Here is a 21,316-nt window from a genome sequence, read left to right as displayed (position 1 = left end):
CTGCGGATTCTGTTGGACCCTGGGCCAACCCAATGCCTGATCTCGCACATATGCAAGGTCCTTAAAGAGGAGTGTCATGCTGATGTGACAGTGGTTCGGGATAAATGGGTGGGGCAGTGAATACGCCCCCTTAGAAGGGGCCTGGAAAAGAACATTCACTTAAGTTCAGGAAGTGGCAAGCAATGAAAGGTTTAAACTCATGCAGTTTTACTACGTAGACCAGGCCTACCTGACTCTCTATAGTTACACAGGATGAACAGCTCTCGCTCAGAGGCTGTCATTTCTGTGGGATGTGGGACAGTGCCTAATTGCGATGTTGCTGGGGGGGGGGGGGGGGGGGGGATTGGGTTCACACAAGTGCTGCTAGACTTCTGTTGAGCACAGTTTGCTGAAAGTGCTCCAGACGCCTAAACTTCGGGCCAAATACACCATAGGTTTGTACTGTTCGGGGATTGGTGCTAGCCAAACTGAGGGTGTCCATGCATGACACAGGTAGCGGCCTAGATGAGCAGTAAATGATTGGTGGACCAGCAGGAATCGGGAGTGGCGGAAGAGAAGTCTGCGAGCTGTGCGCACAGATGAGCATGCTGAGCAGGATTTAGCAATATGAGCAGCTAGGTTTACTGGCCTGTTGGATATAGATGAGCTGACACCTACCCTCCCTGCCAGTGCACAAGATTCAAAGCAGGGGACACTTGGCCTGGCAAGTTTGCGTGCTGGTCCGAAGCTGGAACCCAAATGAGTGGCAGCGTTCTTGGTGCGCTACAGAGACACCACGATTGTGCGCCTCCCCTCCTGCCCCGGGGCTGGTTCCTTCTGCACAACCCTCGCCTCTTGGCCCCTTCGCCCATCTTGATATGTATTTTTCTTCACCATCACGCACTGTGTGTGGTGGGATGCTGGGGCGAGTTTCCCTATGTTATCCAACAGCCACCTCCCTATTGTTGTGCGGTGTTTAATGTTTGATTTAGACGTATTGATTGGTTTTTTCCCAAAACAGTTCTTGGCATATCTATGATTGCTTAATCCTTATGTGACCAAGTGGGCTGCGATGCCGGGCACGGTGAAGGAGTGGAACTGACAGCTAGTCCAAGATTTTGGTAATTTCCGTTTATGATAAACCTTATTCTAAACAGGCTTTGATGCATGAAGGTACACAGATAAAAAAAAGAAGAAAAAAAAATTAAAAATCTGCACTGGGATCTACTCTCCGATACGTACACGAAGAATGTGAATCCGTAAACAGATGTGTCTCTCCTGCATATTTCAGACAAGGCTACAAGTCCGAAAACTTTTAGGCAACATCTAAAAAAAAAAATTGTAAAGGCTGAAAAACCGTCAAGCAACAATTAGGATGAAAAACATCAGGCCATCAACAAACTATCTGTGCTCTGTGTCTGGTGGATTAACCAACCTCTGGTTAGCTTTTTCCAGACATCTGCATTCCTTTAGGTAGTCGTTTTGTAGTCAAGTGCAGCAAAGGAGCCCCCCCCCCAATAGGTCCATGAGAAAGTAATCTAGCTCTTGAACTTTACAAATTCATTGATTCACTAATGACAGGTAATGGACGTAAAATAAGCACAAGTGGCTCTGATGTCCAGAGAGCCAACAGCACATGGGAAACGGCAAATGATGCAAGGGAACTTTTAAAAACGCACGCTGCATTCTCAATCTGTGTACAAGGTACTCTATGCGGGTACCAAATCTAGGGCACCAGAGAATTCGTTCTCTATAGCTTGACTCTGACAACTCTTTGCGGTCCAAGTGCCTCTTCACACTTGAGAAAGCTCTGTGTAGTTTACATCTACTAAAATTACTAGTTGCTTGCAGTACTTTGCTGTAGTTCCAATTTCAGTAATCGTGTTCGTGCTGCCACCTTCATTTGGACAAACCAGGGTATTACAGTTGCATCAGACTGGCAGGCTACATACTCTCACGTCAATCAAGTGTGTGCCTATCTACAAAGCAGCACCGATGAGCCAGAAGCAGGCAAGTTACAACTTTAGTATGTGTCAATGTGTCATGGAAAAAAATCTTTAAGACCAAAGACCTTTCATCCAGTGAAGGTGAAACAACGGATACTACGAGGTGCAACCTTTGTGCCCAAACCATACACCAAGTGTGAGAACCCCACTGGCAGGAGATAGGTCGATGAGACCCTGCCAGTGAATTTGGTGCCAAAGGAAATTTGAGAAAAGAAACATACCTTCAGGGTTCAACACGTCAGACAAGAAAGGAACAGCTGTAGTGCAAAGAACAAATGGTGAGGATTATGAAAACAGTAATTAAGTACAAGTATAATTAAGTCGCAGGTATGCATTCTATATAAGTTACAAAAATAATATATATTGAAATTATGTGTTTGGTTAAAGGCACAAGCCCAGCACCTTTTGGTAATTTGCAATGGGCTTGGCAGTACATATCACAAAAGCGTACCAGCCAAAGGAGGAAATTCAGCTTTACAAACCATTAAATGTACCCAGCAAGGACAAACTCTTATTACTAGAGCAAATTATCAGTAATTATGTCCAACGACGAAAGAGAGAATGGTGCCGAGATTAGGTTTTTGTGGACCCATGGCAAGCTAATTTACTATAACTCCAGTATTAGAAGATCTGGAGGAAGTGCAACATTTAGCGAAATAGTCCAGGACTTTAACTTATCTTAGTCAAGTGCTATAACATTTTAGGTAAAGTGAAAAATGTCCACATTTATTTTTTCTCGAAGTGTGAACGCAAGTTGACACTGCCAGTACGTGCTGCCACAGAAAAGTTGTTTAAAGCAAAAAACTAGAAATATCAAGATGCATTTAAAAAAAATTTACATTTTAATAACATGCACTGCCTGCTCACGATGCAGAGCAGTGGATACCACCCAAACCCCTTCATCCAAGAGTTTTAGTTCAGACTTAGTGGGGCTGAAAAGGTGCTCCCGACTCAAGCCCGTCGCCATGACTCAAGCCCGTCGCCATGAAACAAGCACACCAATCCAATACAGACAGGCAGTTTAGGTTTTATTGGCAACATAACCAGGTGAAATATCTGAGCAGCCCTCCCCGAAAAAGCAGAGAGGTTAGGTAGGAAACAAGCAGGTTTAGAATTTGACTAACAGCATCTACTTATTTTACTGATCATGTGCTCAAGGTTGTACTGTAAAAGACAATTGATGGACGGAATGCAGAACAAATCAAAACATTCAGCCCCAGTCAAAAGATCTGGGTTAAATCCATCATTCTTTTGCTCACCATGCCACCCCAGTTGAGACCTGGCCATACAGAAATCAGTCTTGACCCTGTGCCTCATGGGAACAGTCCAGCCCGAACTGCCAAGCCAGGTCCTCCCTGGACCGGAAACAAGCATCCTAGGACCGGTTTCGGGGTTTCACCCCTCTTTCAACCAGGATAGCTTGATTCCAGTGGCACAGTGAGCCCAGGACCCACGTCTGGGCATACCTGGCACACTAAGGGCGAGAAATTGTGTGTCTTTTACTTCATCGCACTAAGTGCGCTGGGTATGCTCAAACGTGGTTCCCGGGCTCACTGTGCCATGGATTCAAGCTATCCTGTCAGAAAAGGGGTGAAACCCCGAAACCGGCCCTAGGATGTTTGTTTCCGGTCCAGGGAGAACCTGGCTTGGCAGTTCAGGCTGGACTGTTCCCATGAGGCGCAGGGTCAATACTGATTTGCATATGGCCAGGTCTAAACTGGGGTGGCATGGTGAGCAAAAGAATGATGGATTTAACCCAGATCTCTTGACTGGGGGTGAATGTTTCGATTTGTTCTACATTCCGTCCATCAATTGTGTGTCTTTTACTTCATCGCCCTAAGTGCGCTGGGTATGCTCAAACATGGTTCCTGGCTCACTGTGCCATGGATTCAAGCTATCCTGTCAGAAAAGGGGTGAAACCCCGAAACCGGTCCACAGGTTCAAGACTCATTTGCATAAGGCCAGGTCTAAACAGAGGGTGGCATGGTGGGCAAAAGAATGATGGATTTAACCAAGATCTCTTGACAGGGGGTGAATGTTTTGATTTGTTCTGCATTCCGTCCATCAATGGTGTGTCCAAGGTTATACTGTGGCCAAACCACGGAAATTGCTATTTCCACATTAAGGATTGCCACAGAATGGAGTACACCAGGCACTTGTGCTCTCCTGAGGCAGCAAATGGTACACAGCAGTCTGCCAAAAATAATTGTGTACCCTAACGTTTGTATTATTTAAAATCAAAATAATGCATCCCATCCAGACACTTTAAACGGTTTAAAAGACAACCAGTGACAAACATGGTGCATGTTTCGCAAGGAGAGGATCACTGGGTGGTCTGCAACTTTAAACGCCATAATTATTATAGTCCTGTTAAGTTTGTGATTTTCTAAAAGTCTCCAACGTTTGCTGCGCTTTAAAGATTTGGCAGCTGTATCATGATGTTGCACCTATTTATATACTTTTGCACAGTAATGCCCTGTCAGAATTCCCAGCAGGGGCATTTGATGCAGTCAACTAGAGTTGCAACAAGCTCTTCAAAGGGCAACGCAGCAAGCTGTAGCCAGATTTAAATTTTGAAAGGGTGGACGCAAATAACCGAAGGTCACGACAGTCTGCTGAGGCAGGAGGAGTCGAAGCCGATTTCAGCACAGCTGCTGACATGTCACCTAAAACCCAAGGGGCCTTTACGAGTTGCACCAGGAAAAAAAGCATGTGATGAAATTTTAAGACATGACCAGCTATGCCAGGCCCAACTAGTTGCCATTTTATATTTATTCATGCTCATACTTATGACAACTATAATTGTGCTCTATACAGTCACAAAAATCTGAAGAAACAGGTCAAACGGTTCCAGACTTTCGTGTCAAGGACAATACAAAGTGCTAGCGGATCAAAATGCACCAGCAAGCTCGTTTACACCAAGGTAATGCAATCCTTCAAAAGGCCAGTTAGTAGAAAAGGAAATGTGGGATCCCAGAGGAAAAGGGGTGCTAGTAATACAAGCTGAAAGAAAACCAAAAGGAAGAGTATATATAAATAGGGACATTTGCAAAAGAAAAAATACATTTATGTTTTAAAGCATTGGAAAAGCCAATCGATACCAAAGGAGAGATCTACTGGCTTTGCGAATGTTAGTTTCCATTTTCACATTCTGTTTTGATAGGCTATACAGCAACACTAAGCTCTAGATAGGGGTGTTGTGCCACAACCATCCTCTGCACACGGCCTCCTGTTCTCAGTTTGCTGAGACATGGTCTCTATAGCTCTATCAGGTGTACATGGAGAACAAGGTGAACTCCACACTTCGGGGGGGAAAGGTTATATGGTGTGAAGAGGCAAATACGGAAAAACTAGATGAAGTACAGAGTGTCTCTATGGTTAATAAGAATGCACTATTCATGTAATCTTTTCAGCTTCAAACTCACTAGCCACAAAACGTGCATTAGGAGTCGAAGGAAAAGTGAGCACGGGTTCATACAATATTTGCCACAGGTAACTTGTTTTTGGTGGATTCAAATGTATAAGCTAGAAAACAGGCATTTCCAGAAAATGGGAAGGAATCCCTATGGGTGAGCCAAACATTGTCAGTGCCACAGAGTGCTTAGGAACGTCAGGTTGAGTGAATGCCTCAATCTAGCCATTTGAATCACTGCAGAATGAAGCCAGTCTTTCTCGTCTTGGGCAGCCTGTACTTCGAGCATCCCCCCCCCCCCCCCCCCCCCCCCCGCATCCAAGGCATGTTTCAGAGGACCATATTCAACTATGTACAAGTGACGCTATAATGAAAAGACGGCCCTACGACTAACTTCTCCTGCCAAATAATCCAGTCTCCAGAGGGTAGTTGAAGAAAGGAGGATTGGATTGGTGAACGAGGATTCCTTCACAAGAAAAAATCATGCATTCTACATTCACCAAAGATTTCCGTAAAAGCTCGCCAGTATCCAAGTAGGAAGCAAAGCTGGCAGAGTCAACAAGTTAAATTTACTCCGATTTCAATAGTCCCTCACTTGAGTACTTGTTCAGCCAGTGATGGGAATCTCCCATTTCATGGTTCTGATCTATCAGAATACATCCATCATTTAGATTACTAACACCCTATTCCAAGTTGCAGGTGCAACATGCTCTGTGTGCAAACCAGACCTGCGAAATGTTTAAATGGCTGGTTCTGAGCAGGTGGGAGATAACTAGTTGTCTTAACCAGCGGGACACACCTATACAGAGTTTGGCATTTCAGAGCAGCTATCTAAAGCAGCATGTAAGCATTCCCTTACAATAGGAATACTCCTCGAGTGAAAACATTTTCAGCACAGGCGGAGTACTTGAGAATACAGTTAAATTGAACCGATTGCACCGCATCTACAAGTATGCCTTAGGATGACAGATGGCATTTTAAAGGTCTGGTTCACACACTGAACAGGTTGCGCCTAACTTCACAAGTACTGGGAGTACTTTGATTGTTCTTTTGTGTTACAGTTTACACGAAGACTATTCTAGATTAAGCTCAGCACTCTTACTGTGCCAAATTATAAAAAGGCTGCCCTGGAGTGGGACTAGCTGGTCTGGGAAGCAGGTGCTCCAAATGGTTGTCCCTCGTAGAGTTAAATTCTTTTTGGAAGCCTTGAGCACCAAGCTATGGCCATGGAACCAGCGTCAGCTTCTTTATGTGTAACCAGAAAGGGCTGTGATTCTGCTTTAGATCTATTCAACACTGGTGCCTGCAACAAAGGCCTTGGAAGCTGTAATCTTGAAGAATGTTACCAAATAATGTTGTCATATCCTGAGAGCTGCACTAACGAAACGCACTCCAATAACTTGTATCTGGCACATCAGTAGCAGAATCATTAGTGTTTTATATGCCAAACGACTTGCACCCTACAAAACAGTATTTTAGAAAGCAATGTGTAATTTGAGCAAGCTGTCTTAAGAAACTTGTTTATTTTCGTTACACCCTGCTGTATGCCGACTTTCTCCTATGTTTCCCATTCTGCTCAAAGGTTCCGTGCCAGAGAATTTGAATCAAAATCAGGAGCTGGATACATTTACCTTTATGAGAAGTCCACTATCCTAGCCTGTTGGCCATTTCCTATTACCCAGCCTGTTCCTCCCACCTCGCACAATACAAGGGTCTGTCGTTAAAAACAATTAGATGCCGCCCCCATATCTCTAGCTTGAACTATCTAAGCTTGGAGACAAAGTATCCCAGGTTCACGCCCATGGTCCATAGAAGACTTCTAAAGCTCCATCAGCCTCAAACTAGCTTTCAGGTCAGTCTCTTGGGCCATATACCTCTCAATCCTAAAATAGCACCTAAAGACCATTTTCAGGCGATAGTGTAGAAACTATTATGTCATCAATGTAAAACTTGAACACAATATCAGACAGACTTCTTTTTAAATATTAAGCAAGGATGGAGAAGCATATGGTTCCATCGATGGCATGTGTGAAATACAAATATTCCAAAGCAATTCCTTGGATGCTGTGTAAAGAACCATGTACGGAGTGTCATTTTGAAAGCGCATTTAAATTATTTCCAGTTAGCCGTCAGCCATCTCAGACTACAACAGTGAAATCCATATAGTCATGATAGCACTAATCCCCAACTGTATGCCTAAAACATGCTGCAGCTTCCAGGCATTGGCCGGTTAACGCAACTCCTAACCAGTTCTTCGGCCCTGACCAAGCAGGTCTTTAAAGACAACGCAGGCTTTGTGTGCATGTATGTATGTATGAATGATAAGCACAATAGAAAAAAACCTCAAACTGAAGCACACGTCTCATCAATAAGTAATCATAATGGATCCACGCATTAGCCAAGATGCATTAATCTTGGGCAGATGGCTGGTAGTTAACATTTTCCATTCCCCAGTGACTCACTGCATGCCGACATGGGCCACGCACAGAGCTCGTACATCTTCGCAGCGAGGAGTATCCTCCTGGATGACACCTCGGCACTGCACATTTCCCTAAAAATGTACAGATCTTTTCACAGCACAGAGACTAGCACGGTAGAGAATGACAATCCAGGCAGCCTGCACCATAACCATGTGGAAAGGTGAGCAGGTTGCGCAAAGCACTGGGATTCAAAAGAACAGGCATAGCTCTGGAAAGGAACGGTATGCTCACCTCAAATAGTCCCAAAAATATGTTGCAGTAAAAGAATCCACATTACCCTGAATTATGGATGATGGGGGCTTGAGCAGCAAGCGCAATGACGTACATACAGAACACGACCAAGGCTGCACAAGAAGTGCAGAACGCAGCAGGTTCACAAAATAAAAGCTCTAGCCGGCAGTAAAAGGGAGTACATTTTGCAAAACAAATCACAAAACGTTCATCTCGTGTAAGAGTGAACATGCAAGTTCCGGAACTAAGCATCCGCTTCCTGTCAGCGGTCATTAACGGGATGTGAAAGCTGCCAGTCTAATCTGGAAAGACATCGCTCGAACATACTACAAAATGCAAACATCTTTACATTCAAAACAGAGTAAGCGCGCACATCCAAATGTTTAAATTCGAACATCGGGCCGAAATTCAGTTTTGGTGTTAGAAAAGCCAACTGAAGACGCCTTATAAAACTGCAGACCATTCGTGGGGTCAGGAACTGACTGGGAGTGCTAGACTTTAAATTGCTTGATGCAAGTCTGCTTTCTAATCTGTACTATTAGATGTAACTACTATTTTTCCTCGTAGATGCATACATCATGGGAAGTTTAATAGGTCACATTTAAGAAGACTTTAGTGGTCTACACTCCGTGATCAAAGCTAATTTTACACCTGTCCCCACGGCGTTGCCATTACAGAATGTTGGAATAAGTGCTCAATTGACTGGTGCACATTTAAAGTATTCCAATGGCTGAAACTATCAACCTGCCGGGATTTCGATTTTTAGACGGACTAAGACTGCAGTAAAAAACATTACCCACAAAGCTGTACTTGTGCCTCTTATGTCGAAAAAAAAATGTGCAGCTTTCAGTGGTGCTCAAGTTTATTCTAGGATGCATTGCTTTTATGCAATACGAGCATGGCTACAAAGGAATGGGGGTACGGTACAAAAACAGAATGACATGAGAACAGACGGTGAAAGGAGGGATACAGGCAAAGCATGGACTTTCCACCGGGGGTCGGTCATCCTAAAATTTACTCGTGGTGAAGGTACTGCCAGAAAGAGAGAATATCCTGGCCCCACACACACGTTTCCAAGGCTTTGTGTTTGTAGGATCTAATAGAGCAGGAAGGTTTATAAATACAAAGGGTCTATACTGGGCAATGAACATGTAGCACAGGTTAAGCCGCGTCTATGGTCGTTATTTCTCAATTTATGTTAATGTAGGGCAGTTGTTACTCTTATCTACCAACCCTAAATATAATTGTTCTCTAGCCAAGTTCACCTATACTTCAAAGTTTCTAGCAAGAAAAAGTGTCCAGCTGCCTTCTGTTGAGCGGTTGGGTCTGGAATAGTGGGTGGGAATTTAAGATATTAGATTATTATTTGAGGTGGGTAAACCAAATGATCCCAAAAATTCAATAGGCGGAATTTCAGATATGATTTTAGGTAGAAATAGCACAAAGAACCAATGATGGTCAACAAACGTAGTAAACTCGGACTATGCGCAATATGAGGCAGATCGCCGTGGAGCACACGTCAAATAGACCAACCTGGTTTGTACTAGTCAAAGATTTTTCCTTTGGACTTAGTGCTTTAGATGCAATCCACCAGGAGTACACTTCACAGCCCCCCAGGAACTCAGGAGAGACACTTAAGACTTACAGGGTGGCAGACAGAGGCCAACAGCAGGTTCCAATACAGGCCCAGTTACTACTGCTCTGCTAGATACTTCCAGGAAATGGGCTTTTGTAGCTTCCTGTATTCATGAGGCTTGAATAGAAGATCAACCTTTTGGAATAACTTTGTCCTGGGTGTAAGGAAACAGGCTTTTGTGCAGGCGTCGTCCCACTTTTTGCCTATTTGGACTGTTAGCACTGGATTTTTCGACTTTGAAAGTGCACGGAGGCCTGCTGTCTAGACCGCTGTGCCAGTGTTCTGACCCATTACAAACGGTATATTTAAATGGATACACCCAATTGGCAAGGACTGCACTTACCTATAGGTCCCTAGTATATGGTACCCAGGGTTCCAAGGGCATGTAAGGTAGTGTGTTCACCAAGGGCTGCAGCAATGTTTGTGCCACACTGCATGTGACATGCAAAACGGCCCGAGCCAACCACTACAGACTGACAGGGCAGTGTGCGACACCCCTAGTTAGACTTTGCCATTACCCTTATCAGCAAGTCCACCACTTCCCTTAAGGATATATAGTATTTTAATAGGTCTCAGCAGCAAACCTTCTAAATTGTCGTTTTGCTGTGGAAAGGATAGAAGACACATGGTTAACACAGAATTGAACAGTTAGCACCCCAACTCGTCTAACTCCTGAGTGGGACCACCTAACAGGGCAAGGTATCAAATTAATTGGGACATTAAATCTAGCCTGGGCATCAGTTCAGATTTAAAGTCACTATTAAAGCTAGGCAACTTTTGGAAATTTGCCACTATGCACTCCAGCTAGTCCAGTGGCCTCACAAAGGCACCGACACAGACTGGTTTCAGACCACCTGGGCTGACGTGTGAACGACTCCCAGGTCACGGAAGAAAGGCAGTTGCCGCAGAGCGAGGCGTTGCCTCCTCTCCTAGAATGGCCACTCAGGGGAAAAGCCGATTCACGACCCTAGTCAGAAGCAGAGACTCCAAGGGTCAGTTGGCAGACCTCCCAGAACGGCACTGTGGACAGTAAAGCTTAAAGAGCCCAAGTTGCATCCCTGGTAGCCAACACAGAAGTTTTGCCACTTGCTGGATTTGGTGTACTTGCACTAACAATTCAAAGGTTTTCAAACTTTACATTTGTCAATGCTGGTTTGCGGTTGCATTTATAAGTGGTAAAATGCTAAAAACTATCTCCGGAACCCTCCAATGGATTTTAATGATCAAGGTCTCCAAACATACATTAAAATATGCTCTATTTTTTATAAATTGTTGAGGCTTTATATTGGCGTGTGGTGATCTTTTTCTGTTGTGTAGTGCTGTTAAATGCTTCACTCTAAGTTTAATTGTCAAGCCTTACTGCTTGCAGCCAAAGCTACCCAGGGTTTAGCTGCGGTTAAGTATACGATTCTGACTGGACCCAAGACTGTATATGTGAGTGTACTCCACGATTAGACCCCAGAGCCAAATTATATAATACACCCAGATCCTCACACTGGGTACCAAGGGGAACAGATCCATTCAGACTTCCTCTCAGGTCACACACACAAGGCCCAGTCCTCTTCTGATTTTCCACAGGGCCAGAAAGTATTCTTTATTGAGTGTCCAGAGGTGCTGCATTCACATGTGATACTAGCTATTGGCTGGGAATGACATCTTAGCACACCCTAAACAATGAAATACAAGTTCCAAGGGCCAACCCCAAATTTGATTTGACTTCACAATTGAATTGGATTTTTTATAACTATTAAAATAGTTGTTTATTTTTGTAATATGTCCCATTCCTGAGATACAGTGTTCATATTTGAATCTGTACTCTGGTTTTCTCCATAGGACGGCTACCTGTCACATTGAAAATAGCTTTTTGGTGCTAGTCACTGTAAGGGCATGTTGACATTACATTTCTACATGCGTTACTTACCAAGCACCCTGAGTTGTGGGCTAAAAGGCCTGCATTGGGCTGACGTTTGGTACTTAAAAAGTGATATTAACCAACCAGAGTTTGTTTTGACAGACTGAATTGACGTTTTTATACTGCTACAGCTGGGCTACAATGGCAGGCCAGAAGCATGTTTGCACTGACAGTGTAGTGGATGGCACAATAGGTGCTGAAGTCCACTGCAGGCATTTAGCTCACAGGCCCCAAGTAGACCTTGTACCATTTACTTTGGATTCCTAGGTAAGTTAAATATACCAATTAGGAATATGCAAAATCGACGATGTTTAAAGGGGGAGCGTAGGCACTTTACTGCTTGTTAGCAGGGGTAAAGTGCAGAGTTCTAAAGACAGTTAAAATATGGGGTCCAGCAAAAAGGTGTAAAAAGTGGAGTGAAAAACAAATAAAAGGTAGATTTCCTACAGGCCCTAAGGGCCCAGAGGAAGAGACGGTTGCCATTATATGTCACAATTAATCCCACTATCACTTACAGTGGACAGTGAAAGTTGCTGCATTTAGACAAATTTAAAAAAACAAAATGGTGAGCAATGCCTCACGTCCAATGCCCAGGACAGAACGTTCTTGAGGGATTTGAAGGGTGGGGATACTCAAAGAAAGCCACTCACAAATGTGAACCTCTATGTATATGACCTGCCCAACTTCTAAATAATCCCCTTTTCGCTGGTTGCATCTCATGTGACCATTTCCCTTTCCCCGTTTACAGTGTTCTTTAACTTGGGTGGAGGGGAGGGCACAGTGTTATGTATAGGACATTCAGTTGAAAATGTATTAGTAAATGATTTGGGATGAAGTCAAGACCTTGGTAAAAACACTTTCTTCTCTTATGAGGACTGTTAAAATACATTAGCTTGTTTAATAGGGAATGGACACTGTGCCTACTCTAGTTATGTTGCTCAATGTACAATGCTTTGTGTCACGTGCAAAATATGGTGTATTTCGACCACCACAGCCTGACGGGAGGATCTTAGTACAGGTTAGACACAGACCTCAAATAAATAAATTGGAACAATGCGAACGAGGGGAGTCAAATAGCTTTGTTTGGTCAGAATTATCCCAAGCAATGCAATATTAGGAAAACTGGGGGTGTTGCAAGGACTTACAAGGCCACAGAATAGGCATTTAGGGATTTTACAAGGCACTGTTCAGCTGTAGATTAAACGAAAAGTACTCCCTGACACAATGCAGTTGTACTGGAATAATTTAAACTAATACCAGGATTGTTGCAACTTTAAGGTTTCAGAAGGGCATCAAATATATTAGGTTGTATACTTTTAAAGGGGCTACTTTTCAATAGGTAAACCAGTTACATTTAAGATATTTTGTTTTACCACCAATTAGCTTTAATAAACTGCTTGGATTTTAATTACGAGATGGAGCATCCATGACAGTCAGCTGCGCTGAAATTCAGACAAAAGCTTCAAACATGCCCGATTAATCAAGAGAAGCCTGCGAGCAGTCCAAACCTATGCTCTTAAATTGCCAGAGTGCTGAGATCACGTAATGCACTGTAGGTTACATAAGCATTTAACTCCAATCGGTAGATGCGATCAGGAGTCGAGTGGCCAATCTCTAGTTGATAACTGTGAACTTTGATCAGCTTGTAGTGGCTACTAAGGTTCATCAGCCACCACAATAAGTTCAGAGTTTACAGTTTTATCAGTGTATTACCTTCTTGGTTATCCAGAACTTGTTGGCAAGAGTGGCAACAAAGCCTGGCTCTCGTGATAACCACTGTATGCAAATGGTTCGGCATTTAAAGTAGATTAATGGAAAATTCTCACGGTGTATTTACAAAAGGTGCTTGCACCAGCGGTGGCTCTTTTTCATTTACAAAATATTTCCATAACTTGATGATTGCCTTTTATCTGCTCCTTTCTTAAGGCTCAGGAAGATGCTCAGCGAGGTCTCAAGATTCTACAAGACATAGGGTTGGTCATCAACTCCCCAAAGTACACATGAATCCGACACATGACAAACTGTTCATTGGCATCCAGTTCAATGCAGTTCTAGGACTGGCATTTCTTTCTGCCCAGAGTGACTTAATTCCAATAGTCTGTCAGTCACCGTATGCAACAGCCCACTCTCTTTGGAAGGGCATGGGTAAAGGTGCAGGGGCTGATGGCTACTGCAGTCGTCCCATGGACAAGGTTCCACCTCAAGCCTCTGGTGAATCATGTCCTTCATTAGTGGCCGAGTTCTCAGGCTTACGAATAACTATCAGTTACATCTCACATCAGGGAGGAACTGCTTTGGTGGATGTCAGAGAGCAATTTGACAAGAGGCATCTCCTTGAACTATCATTCCCAGGGTTATCTCACTACCAATGCCACTCTGTGGGGCTGTCTGAGGGAATAGAGAAAAAAAGGGCCCCTTGTCTTCTTGGGAAGAAAGCCAGTCCTCGAATTGGTGAGAAGACAGTGGTGTGGCAGGTGCTAGTGGCACTTGCTCCCCAGCTGGTACAGTTGAATGTTGTGGGACGGACGGACAACCAAGTCACATAGTGCTATCTAAACAATCACAGTGGTACAAGGAATGTAAAGCTGAATCTTATAACATCGCACACCTTTGCCTGAGCCGAGGCTCATCCACTTGCCCCAACAATAGTCTCCAATGGACTCTGAACTTCAGGGCCAACATTATCAGTCGGAAAACTCCTCCATCAGTGAGGAATCGTATCTCCGGAAGGGAATAGAACCAGATATGTGCAAAGTTCGCAACTCCTCGTTGGATCTATTAGAGTTGCTACACAATACGATGATCACACTTTTCTGTTCAGAGGCTTGGTCCCCCTATGTATGGGTCATATATGCTCTCAGTACCCAGTCCCAGGAAACACTGCATTCCATACGCTTGTTCTCCTCCTGATGGTGCTCCAAAAGATTGGGACGAGTGATTCTCAATGCACTTTTTTTGGCCACTGGGCCATGGTTTAGACTGTGGATGGATCTCTGCCCATTCATCCACCTCCTCTCCAGTTCCCTATTCTTCTGGTTGTTCACGTTCGCCATCTCCAGCTGACTGCTTGGAATATGAAAGGATAGGGCATGAAAGATGGGGGCGTCTAGGTTAGTGGCTCTTGATATTCAAACATTGCGCAAACCGACAACTCTAAAGTCAAGTAAGAAACACTTGGGTTAATTTCAGAAAGGGCGTCTGGCTAAAGGTTTGGATCCTCTGTCCATCAAGATTACCGGTTCTAGATTTCTTAAAGGGAAGTTCCTTCTCAAATCCAGGGGCAGTCCACTGGGGGCAGTGGCTACATCATGGTCAGAGACATGTGGGCATCCCACTCACAAAATCTGTAGGACTGCAATTTGGCCGTCTCAGACATTTGTCAAAGATTCTTGATTGGATTTGTAAGATTTTGCGGGCACTTTTAGCTACAGTTTTTAAAACAGGAATGATGCAATCGTTTTTCATTAAAAAAAAAAAAATTGAAATAAAATCAGTCCGCTCGGCTGATACATTATCTGCCCAAATATGGCCATAGCTCCAAAGTGACGAAAGACCTTCCCTGGCTGCCAGTCACGCAGAGATCCATGTTAAGGGGTGGGCTGCACTGTCTTTAAGGCCTTGTATCTGCACTGTCCTGCTTTCGGGAAGGCACGGATCAGCAAGTATTGTCCTACCAGAGAACTGAGATCTAGCCATCTACATTATTTGGTGGTCCCTCCGTGTAAAAAACGGGCTGGAGGGCGCAGGTTCTGCATCATTGCTCTGCGAGTCTGGAATACTCTGCCATTGGACCTGAGGTCCACTTTTAACTACACCAGATTTGGGCAGCTTGGTTGTTCAAACAGGCTTACCAATAACCATGGATCAAGGTCGTATTAGCAACCCGGCGCCAAGAGACCGTTTGGTGAATGTGCACTTTAGAAATAATTATTAACATAACAGGTTATGCGTGGGTGAATTTTGTTTTACTTGGTAAATCCTCACAAGTACTGGGCTGAGGAGGACCGAAATGAGGGGGTAACGACCCTATTGCTTAACGGTACCCTTCATTACTCCAATTCAGAGTGATAAAAACTCTTCAGAGGCACAGTTGTCACAGAAGTAAGGACTGGGACGAGATAGATTTAGTCAGGGTATGGAAGACTGCTAGTAAGTAATATGGTAATTTACTTTAATGGACTTCCAGCATTTGCAATAGTGCACAACCACAGCTCAGACTGCAAGTTCCACATTGTAGCCAGACGCTAAACTTGTTTCTGCTCTAACAGTGAGGTTCTACATAAAGTGAGGGCTGAAATATTGCATGCCCCAACTGTTCCAATCATGCACTTATTTTTGATTTGTGTTATACTGAACAATTCCAATAACGCATTTTAACAAATATGATGCTACCAACAGCAACTTACCCGACATCAGTATCCTTTTACAGGAGGCAGCTGTACTAAAAACAGTGCTTCTAAAGCAAAATTTGTCAGTGTGAGCCACAAAAACAACTGTAGAATACCATGGGTGTCGAAAATGGCTTCATCATAGAGATTACAAAAACACTAGAGAAGTTGGGATAAACTGGCAAAATAAAAGTTTTGTAATAAATTTTTAAAAAAGAATAACAGAACTAAGTTTATCTCAGTGGGCACCTGACATACATACAGCGGACGCCTAGCTGTGTACAGCATGGGCAGAGTAGTGTTATCAGCAGTTAAGTTAAGAGCTTTATTTTTTTTCTCCAATTATGGCAAGGATTACTCGCTCTTGCGCAAGGACTATTTCCTGGGCCTAGAATGACCCAAGAGAAGTGTTGCAGCGACATATTGCATCAAGTCACTGAGTAACAAATGTGGTTAAGCATCAGAAGGTGCACATGAACAACTGGGATGCAGAACCATATTTTGAAATTGAAAATTGTGTTGGTTAAATAGTGACTGGCAATTATCTGCAGCAATCTCTATAGAACCAAATAACCCAAAATTACATCGTTCTGCGATCCAAGAGCCAAAAAATAATTTAAGAAAATATATATATTTATATTGTTATACGTTACCATTATCTGGGCAAAGGCTTTACTCCATTAGTACAACAATCAGCAAATTTAAGGTGACCATACTACAACTTTTGCCAATGAATGTTCACTGTGCTGCCATGCATGTTGCTGCGTTTTTAGTAACTTTTGAACTGTTCGAGCTAGAAGACTTTTTTTGTTATAATCCATTAGTACAATCTGCAGATTTTATGCCAAAACCATAATTATGTGGAAAACGGCATGGCCACGGAACAACATTTCTAGTGGCTCTGGTCATGTTATATAATTATAGGAGGCTAGTGCTAGTCTGCACACCCCATCGACAGAAAGGCAAGAAGTAAGACTATTATTAGCTCAGAAAACAGGCCTGCACGTAATCCCAGAAGGAGAGAACTATATCCAGGTCCTCAACGGGTAGTGGGCTAGTCTTACACTTTCTATCACCATCGCCAGACTTAACTGCACAATACCCCACTACGGATATACTTTTATGTTGGCGAAACAACGACCATGAGAAATTTGAGAATGCAAGAAATTTTGTTTAGCAATCCCTTCAGTTACAGGCAGGGCCATAACGCCTTTTATCATGCGCTGGGATGTGTAGCGACAGAAGGAGAACCTAAGCAGACCGCAGCCAAACGTGACAGACAAATGCCTGATAACTTTCAACTAACATAGGATGATTTAGACAAAACGAGGTATTGGTGCATGTTTAATTTGCATCCCAAAAACATGACTCCAGATTGTTTGGTGAGAACTGCTCTTCCTCATGACAGTACCTCTAAAAATGTCTAACAACGAGAACTTACAAAACGCCTTACTGGAGAGAAGCATTAAACCGTGTCACTCCAATTAGATAAAGAAACTGCACAGCCGACACCATATCTTATAAAAACCATTGTCTTACATGCATTTAAACAGTGTACCCAATGTGGATCCAAGCCAGATTATTGCTATATTTTCAAGACAGTCACACACAAATGTATATCCAGTTAATCGAATCTAAACGGAATACTTATATGACCAGATAGCATTCTGACACTATGCCCAGACACACACGCCGCCTGTAAATACGTAACATGGGGACTCCAGATTTAGACCACATCTATTTTGACAAATTATGTGCTGTATGTTCTAATTTTCAAACTGTCAGAACAAATCGAACCACATTTTTCGTTGATGGAAATAAAGAGGGATTGTGAAAACGCAATACCATTTATAGGTCAAACCAGGACCAGCAGAAAAGCCAACGTAGATATACAGGATAGGGATATACCCGTTTATGATAGGATTTGCCCCTCCCACCCAACAAAGAAGAATGCAGAGACGCTCCCATATTTTATTTACAGACAATGAAGGCTCCCAGCTCTTTAAGAGCCGTCATCTGCCCATTGCTGTTTTCCACAACCCACATCCGCACTGCAGACCTCTCCACCAGAAAAGGTGTCAGCGGGCAGAAAAGCAACTCTTCCCCTCCCAACGGGACAAGAGGGCGCTGGACTAGATAAAAACAAGCATCCAGCACCACTCCCTGCGCCGCACCTCGAAACCAGCTCCCATGCTAGGTTAGTATGAGGCATGGCATCCGCCTCGTGAAACGCTGGAACGACGCCGATGCTTTCCGACTGCTGACCATACTGGGATGGGCTTTCACCGACAGTACAAAGCCTGCTCAACCCCACTTGGAAATGAAAAGCGCCGTGCAGACGAAGAGGCAACCAGCCGCACTACCATCAGAATACAACACAATTTTACCCATCACATTCCCAACCACAGTTACGATTAAAAAAAAAACAGCAAAGAAGCACTATTAGGAATAGCTGAACGTAAGAGAAAATGAGCATGCAACTGGCAGGCGGGAGGCGAGCATGCAAGGCATGATGGTGTAGAGTGGGGGAGGGGAGGCGTGAGAGTATAACCACTTGTACATTTTTATTGCTGCGTCACATTTTAGACCATGGACAGGCAATAGATTGTGTCAGTATCTCGCTATCAAACCCATCAGCGGCCAAATACCCAAAGCCCTCAGATAAAACTCAACGATGCATATATATGCATTTTTTGTGTTCATCCCACGGCTCATTCGAAGCATTAAAAGATTGAGGACTGACGTAGCCTTAGATGGAAGCTGTACGAAGACAACCTCCTCGATAAACTAACAACGGGGCCCACAGACCATCATCACATACTCGTGAACGAATACCCTCTTGTCTAAGGTAACAGGTTTATAGTCTGCGTACATGACCAATGCTATTCTATCCAAAATGCCTGGCAGATTAATACATTACCCCAAATTAAGGAGCAATGAAAACGCACTGGACCCTGAACGACCCTGTTAGCCCTAGTCTGAAACACACTCCATTTGTTACTTGCAAAAACACTCTCCATGGACCCTGAGATAATCTATAATACCTCCCTTCCTCGGGCATACCATGTGCTGCTCCAGCCAAATTGCTTGCTAGTCTGCCGCCTACTTGTAAAGAATTCCACCACCCCACATAAACTCACTTACCCCTATGTATCAACCTACCTAACCGTCCAATAACTACATACTGCCCCGCTATACACCAAGAAGTAATACGATCTACGACCACAACAATACGCTTTATGTAATATGCCTACCTCATTGGGCACCTTACAAGCAATGAAACTCATAACTTGCATATTCTTTAGCACCAACTCTACGCTCTAACCTTACATGCCACCCCTACCATCTCTATGTACTAACTAGCCTCGCTTACCAGCAAGCAAACGTCCAGCTTGATAACGAATGTATAAACTACCTCGTGTAGGCTGTAACCTGCTTGATTCATCCAACCCTACGTACTCCCTAGCCTCTTCGTCACAAGCTGCACCGCTAGCCAGTAGTGACCAATGAAATCACACACCCAACGATTATTTATTAATATACTGTACAAGCAGTCCCATGCTGGAATCCACTGGGTGCCATATTAGCACTCCCGACCACATTTACCGTATGCTCTAGCCCTCACAAACAAGGACCACCTACGCCCCTCCTACCTTCACTACATCTTCCTAACTCCATATAGGCCCGCTGTTGCGTTTGAAGATGCCCGATGAGTCTCCTCCCCCCAGTAATTTCGTTTAAGAGCCACCTAGGGACATAATCGGAGCTACAAAATAGCACCCTGTCTCGCGCCCCTCCCGCCTTAGATTCCTCACCTGCGCAGGGACCCGAACAGGATCCAGCCTTGCCAGAGGCCTCCGCCCCGTGGGACGAAGAGATGTGTGTGGACTGCGTGGCGTTCTCGGCCATGGTGAGCTTGGGCAGCGGCCTTTTCTGGCGCAAGGATGGAGCCCGAACGAACAACGACCGACCACAGGAGCAGCGTTAGACTGGGGACAGTGAAGTCAAAGCGAGGCTCTGGAGTACACCCAGAGGACGATCTAACGAAAGGGGCGGGGCTACAGCGGGAGCAAAAATAGAGAAAGGCCTGGCGCTTTCGAGGCGGGGCCAACAACCAAACCAAAGAACGAAGTGAGTGCGCGAGCAACAAGGGGGCGGAGTGAGTGCCCGGGACTTGTGGGCGAGGCGGGGCCATACTGTGCCTGACAGTGGTAGAGGAGATAAAGCTTAGTGTATGCTGAGTACGGTTAATGACGTGCTTTGTTCTTCATGAAAACGTCTTGGGCACCCACGAAGGACAAAAGTGATCTCTTCTAGGTCGCAAGAGGACTACTGCCACGACCATTGAAGCCGAAGCCTAAGAACAATTGAGGCTCTAAAAAATAGAAGCCGGTTGGCCGTGATATTAGGCCACCGAGATAATGGCCGCAGAACTCGCACTGTGAACACGTTGAGGAGAGGCTTAAGCAGAGTGCTAGCCGCATACTAAGTGTACTAGGGGAGACTTATTGATTCGGGAGCGTAGCATGTGGTCATGATATCTGGCATGCGGGGAAAAACAAGAAGCCTAAGCATGTGCACTAAGGGAAACGCCCTCTTGTGCTGCCTGTCAGACCGTTTTAGGAGAACACCTGCAGGGTCGCTGAAGTGTTACGAGTTATAGGCACGCGCTTTCTAATTGGCAAACATACGGAATGCGGCAATGGGAGCCATAGACGGGTGACGATAACCGATCTCCTATAGCAGTGTTTATTGCTTTAGGTTGCGGCCCCGGAGAGTGGAGAGGGCAAGTGAAGCGATCAGCCATCTTGGATGATTGTAGTCCTTGCAATGGTCTAGTGTAGCGGTGGCGGGTGAAGAAAGCTCGCCAGGCAGACACGGTGAATTACAATTAGTAATTTTATTGTGGAAAGAGTAAGCGGTAAGAAGCCTACGAAGGGGAACTCGAAAAGCAGTTGGAAGCGCCGCTGTCCCGTCGGGAATCTGCCTAGGAATTCGCCTAGCAGAAGTACAGATCGTGATCATACGAGTGTGAAAAGAAAACGAGCGCATACCAAAACATTGAATACATCACAATAAAACATCTTCCTTTTTTACATAAAACCCCCCCATAAAATTAGGTAGAACATAATCTTGGAAATAATATTCCTCTCGTTTGAAGCCTCTAAACTAGCCACACTGGGAACAACCATCATTACACATGGATGATGTTGTTGTCTACTAGGCACTTTACATTTGAGCCAAAACGACGTGTTTTTTTCATACGGTGTAT

General features: G+C 44.2%; 1 protein-coding gene across 1 annotated transcript in view; it reads right to left on the bottom strand.

Annotated features, from left to right (window-relative positions):
* Positions 1 to 20,100, bottom strand: part of RTN3 (reticulon 3) — a 109,013-nt gene extending 88,913 nt beyond the window's left edge. Inside the window, exon 1 of the mRNA XM_085625912.1 lies at positions 19,860 to 20,100. Within this exon, the coding sequence (XP_085482038.1) occupies positions 19,860 to 19,953 (94 nt within the window). The 5' untranslated portion in view covers positions 19,954 to 20,100. The remainder of the gene's footprint in view (positions 1 to 19,859) is intronic.
* Between the last annotated feature and the right edge of the window lie 1,216 nt (positions 20,101 to 21,316).

This window comes from Triturus cristatus, chromosome 9, assembly GCF_964204655.1.
Source record: "Triturus cristatus chromosome 9, aTriCri1.1, whole genome shotgun sequence".
Lineage (NCBI taxonomy): Eukaryota > Metazoa > Chordata > Amphibia > Caudata > Salamandridae > Triturus > Triturus cristatus.
Note: the sequence above shows the minus strand (reverse complement) of the source record. Positions and strands in the feature narration are given on the sequence as shown.